The sequence below is a fragment of the Electrophorus electricus genome, unplaced genomic scaffold, assembly GCF_041902795.1.
Source record: "Electrophorus electricus isolate QZ-2024a unplaced genomic scaffold, ASM4190279v1 Scaffold236, whole genome shotgun sequence".
Taxonomy (NCBI): Eukaryota; Metazoa; Chordata; class Actinopteri; order Gymnotiformes; family Gymnotidae; genus Electrophorus; species Electrophorus electricus.
In genome coordinates this window covers 35001-40373 of record NW_027658516.1, presented here as the reverse complement: position 1 = coordinate 40373, position 5373 = coordinate 35001, and the positions used below count along the sequence as shown (strand labels likewise).

Here is a 5373-nt window from a genome sequence, read left to right as displayed (position 1 = left end):
CAACAGTTCTGCCATAACACCTTCTAAACTCCAAGATGTGATTTTTCCCATTTTTTGCACAAGCATTTTCATATACATGGGTTTGATCATGTAATTTCACGATGTTTTTCAATTCCTGGTTATAATTTTCTAAGTGTAGGTTCTTTTGATTAATTACATGATAAAATCTAACTTTTAAAGGACATTTATGAACAAGGTGCATGTGTGTGTGTGTGTGTGTGTGTGTGTGAGAGAGAGAGAGAGAGAGAGAGAGAGTCATTTTTACCCAAATGTCAGCTAAGTATCCCTCCCACCTTTTAGTTCACATACCCCCCTGATACAACCACAATGATTAATGATCCTAATTAGCCTTAATTACCTCCACTAGGAGATCGTTAACCTCTCTACCTCTGGTTAGGCTTGTTGACATTAAGGAGACAGGCTTTTTGTGTCAGCACACTTTCACTCATTCAGCTCTTTAACTTTCTTGCCAACTAACACTGTGATGTGTGAACACACACACACACACACACACACACACAGTCTCTCTCTCTCTAAGAGAAGGGATGTTTCTGAGTGGCGTGAGACAACAAATGAAAGGTGCTGATGGAAGAAAATTGGACAGAGACGTTTACACTGTCAGCACAGAGCAGTAGAGAGCGCTGAAGGAGAGAGACTGGCTAAAAGAGAGAGGGGTCCACCGAGCTGTGCTCCGAATGAGAGAGGAATGAAATGAGCTGAGGTTTAAATGAAAGAGGAATTAAGTGAGAAAAGGGGAGGAGATAACAGACCTGAGCTCTCAAAGAGAGGAGTTAATGGAGCTGAGATCTAAATGAGAAAGGACATAACAGAGCAAAGATTGAAGAGAGAGAGAGGGGACTTCAATCAACTTTACACAGAGTCACGTGTGTCAGCTGAGCAAGAGTGAACATCAAGACCGAAGTTAGTGAGAGAAGCGTCAAATGTGATCACATCTCTTTTTCAATGACTGTTCCCATAAATGCCCTGTCTTCTTCTTCTAACTCTTATATTTTTGTGTTTGTTTGTGTGTGTGTGTGTGTGTGTGTGTGTTTGTTTGGTCTTGCCTCAGTTTCCAAGCATACTTGGGATGAAGTGATTAGTTTTATAACACAGCTGTACTCTTACATACAAACACACACCCACACAGAGACAGCTAGAGTTTGTATGTGTTTGTGTGTGTGTTTGTATGGTTAATCTCCAGTGTAGCTAACCCTGAGAGCTTTTCCATGCTTTTGAACAGGAAATGGATAATTAGGGCCCATGACAGTAAACAGCGCTCCTACCTCTGTGATATTTCCTTCTAGTGTTTGCCTTTGTACACAGTTTGTTCACAAACATGAACAGAGCATTATATCTAGTGCTGAATTTTCATTCAGATACATAATCATTTCAGCAGCTTTCCCTTACTGAAACATAGGAGCACAGACATGGACTGAATTATATGGACAGACTGCGTTAATGATTTCTGACCCATGATTTGGAGCCTTTGAACTACAGGTTATGTTATAAAAAGTTTAATATTGCACCTATAAAAAGCTTTAAAACAATGCTTCCAGGGTGCTTTATTGTATAATTAGAGCAAACACAACAAAATATGCTAAAAATACGAATAAAACGTATAAAAAAATAGAAATAAAATACAAGAGTAGAATGTAAAGTGCAGCAGTAAAGTAAGGCATTACCTGCAGGCTCATAAAAAGCTGAGCCAGAGAGGTCTTTACTCCTCTCTTAAACATGCCTAGCTCAGCAGGTGTCTAGGACAGGCGTTCTAGAGTTTAGGATCAGAGTAAGAAAGTGCCGGCTGGCACTCCCACACCAGGCAGCGGGTATGACCAGCTACTCGGAACTATGAAGAGGTCTTAATGAACTAGCTCTCACTAGTAAGCTCTATTAACTGCCTAAGAGCTCTTGCAGAAACACACGTAAGACTCATTTCACTGGGCTGAGAACGTGAAGGCATGTAAAGGTCCTGAAGCACACCTCACAATCTAGAAGATATGTAGCCAGTGCAGCTGTCTGAGGACCAGAGAGATCTGATCCCGCATTCTCATGCATGTCAAAATTGTTTTGCAGCTGTTGAGAGAATGTCATGGATATGTCTCCCAGAATTCCGTTTTGCAAACATTATTTATATGGCTCTTAAAGCTAAACTCGCTGTTGAACGTGACCCCCACGTTTCTTATGGTGCTGTAACTCCTCTCAGTTTGCCATTCTCAGTAACAATGACACCATCTCTCACCACCATCTCGGAGTCATTATGTAATGCACAGATGGAGACATGGGTAAAGGCGCCCAGTAAAACAAGTATTGATTACTGATCAGTCATATTGAACATGTTGTACAGCGGCCAGAGGGCCTGACTACAGCTGTTGTCTTTGATTGTTGCATCCAATCAATAAGCAGTTATCGTAACAGATCTGCGCGTCTACAGTAGTGGCGACTCTCCAGAGCTGATCTGTTCCACTAAACACAGACAATCCCAGCTCTTCATACTGTCTTCAGGCATTCCAATGGCAATTTTAATCCTGCTTCCAGCTGCGTATGCGGATTTCTCTCACAGCAGAAACCAGCGAGTTTCTCATTCTCCCAAAGTCATGCCAGGCTGTCATATATCAGAGAAATTGACTTTGCGTATCCAGCCATTAAACCATGAATTCTACATTAATGCACGTTTTGGAGCTGAATTACAGTGTGTAAGGGTGAGAACATTCCTTGGCTATTACATATCTGCGAAGCAGCGCTATCTCAGAGAGCTCACATAACCTGCGATAACGTAGGCATCATCGCTAACCCCACCATGACTCACAGAGCATCAAACACACCAACAGCATTTGGACTTAATTTGGGTTCTGTACCAGTGTACCACGTAACTCACCATCAGACAGCTTTACAGAATTAATTTATGTTTCCCGTGGTCTTTCCTCTTTGGCTTTGTCCGCTGCGGTTCATGTTCTGCTCATCTCTGTGCATTGTGTGACGGCTTCACAGGAACGCGTGACGTAAATCCCCTATCTGGACTGACGGATTACTCTCCAATATATGCAAAGTTGTATTCTCTGGGGATAAAAGATGTTTTCAAAGTCAAAATCCCCCCCCCCACACACACACACATACACACACACACACACACACACACACACACACGCATGCACGCACACACACACACACACACACACACACACACACACAAGAAAAATGAAGTTGTCACTGCTAGAGGAAAGATAATACCCCAGAATGTAAGGGACAGTTTTATTTATCACTGAGGAGAAAACCCACATCTGTACACGTAGCATGCAAAGAACCACTTTAAATAAGACATAAATACATCACGTATTCCAGTACAAACTCTTCACACACTCAGCTCATGAGTTATTTACACACGGGGGGAACTACAGTGTTGAAACTGAAAAGAATAAACCAGTCTGTTCACACCAGCCCGACTGAATACAAAGGTGATGTAGTCAGAGGTGCTGAGGCAAGGAAAGACAAACAGCATTAACACTGAGGAACACTGCCAGTTTTGTAAGGGTTTCTTTTTCAATATTTGATTATAGGTTTAGAAATATTTATGCTGTGGTTAGAACATTACCATATGCAAATGCATCAGTGCATCTGTGCTGTGCAGTCCAGTTATCGTAAGGTATTTCATTCATTCAATGGAATTTTTAATTGATGTCATGAATTGATACCATTAATTGATGTCACACAGTGATATCTTCAGTATATTACAATATAAAAACTTAATTAGGAGTGTATAATGGGCATGAATGGTCTTGGATGTGGCGGGGGACAGAGAGTCGGGCAGGCTTGCGTTTGAAAGATTAATTTTTTAACGTCACTGCTCTCTCCTTCGGGGCGATTAAACCCACAGCAGTATTTTCAGTGGAAACAAGCTGCATGTTTCCGGATCTCGATTGGCACAAGGAGATCTGTACGATCCCCAGAGCCAGAGTGATGCATAGCCTTTGGCCTGAACGGATCGCTGCACTTTAGATGCTTCCATCTTCCAAACATCTTTTGCCTCTTTTATAAACCTATGGGGTGTTTTCAAGAATGAAATAATTTTTAAGCCCTTAAAAATTCTGGATTTTCAAAGTGATCAAAAAAATTCCATCCATTCCAAAACATTAGACATTTCACCCAGTATCAGTGATTTTTTTTTTAAGTATTCAATCAAAATGGGATTCTGCCTTTAGAGTGCTCTGGCCTGCGTATCACCGAAATCACTCACACAAAAACATAATGCATAGCAGAAGCAGTTAAAACAACACGCCACTGTTAGCCATAAACATCAACCTGATGCAAAAAAATATTATGGGATGTAAAGATTAGCATGTAATCAGACCTCATTGTCTGATTACAATGACTTCAAATTGTTCATAACCAGTAGCTTTCAAATTGTTGTTTCACACATTTAGCCATTTAGAAAGTTCAGATGCTCTAAAAGAAACAAATTTCCTCTTAAGATGAGCCCTTCAAAAAGAATTTCTGAATCAACAAAATGCGTGGAGAGGTCAGAATCTCTGGATGAGCATAACAACTTGGCCCTACTCCTGAATTCTGAGACTAATGTGATAAACACACCGAGAACCTATGGATTTCTGCAGTAAGAGGAATTCTAGTGAGAGAAGCACACATAGGTGCAGACCGACATCATCTGGACGGATCTTACTGAAACTGCATTCTGTCAACAAATGATGACAAATTACATCACAGAATAGCATGATATTTTACTTGGCTCCATGGTTTCTTAGAGCTCATCCTGAACAGATATGAGTCTTGCGTTTGGCTAAACAGTGAGAAGAGGGTGTCTTTTGGAGTGTGTGTGTGTGTTTAGGAGGGGTTATAATTGAGTCTTTCTAACTAACAACCCTCTCCTCGTTGTTCATAAATCCATCTCTCTTATCTTCCTGAGTGTTTGTGTGTCACTCTACTGCGTGTGTGTCTCGTGGTGTACGGCTCCGCTCTGCCGTGTTCTTGACGACCCTGCTTTTCCGCGCCAGGTCTTGTGCTTGTCGATATTTGTCCAGCTTGGTCTTGTGTTTCCGTCGTAGTTTCTCGTTGCACCAAACGCGTTCACAGTATTGCTCTACTTGAGGGAGATTCGATGGACCAATCAGCTGCAAGATGTCCTTAAACCATGCCCTGGATGGTGTGCGGTTGAATGGGCCCAGGTGGGCGGGGCATGGAGGCCACACCCTGTTCTTGCTCTCATGTGACAGTAGGTCAGTAAGGGTATCTCCTCGTAATACATCCAGCCAGACACGGGCGATGGTCTGGGTGAAGCCATGCTCCCGAGAACGGCACACATACGTGCCCTCGTCGTGACGTGTTAGGCGACGGAACAGCAAGCCCTCTTCTGTTTTAAGCACA

General features: G+C 42.1%; 1 protein-coding gene across 1 annotated transcript in view; it reads right to left on the bottom strand.

The window, feature by feature from the left end:
* Positions 1-3216: 3216 nt before the first annotated feature.
* Positions 3217-5373, bottom strand: part of LOC145655360 (semaphorin-3G-like) — a 36772-nt gene continuing 34615 nt past the window's right edge. The window contains exon 16 of the mRNA XM_081708995.1: positions 3217-5373. This exon is cut by the window's right edge and continues 17 nt beyond it. Within this exon, the coding sequence (XP_081565121.1) occupies positions 4926-5373 (448 nt within the window). The 3' untranslated portion in view covers positions 3217-4925.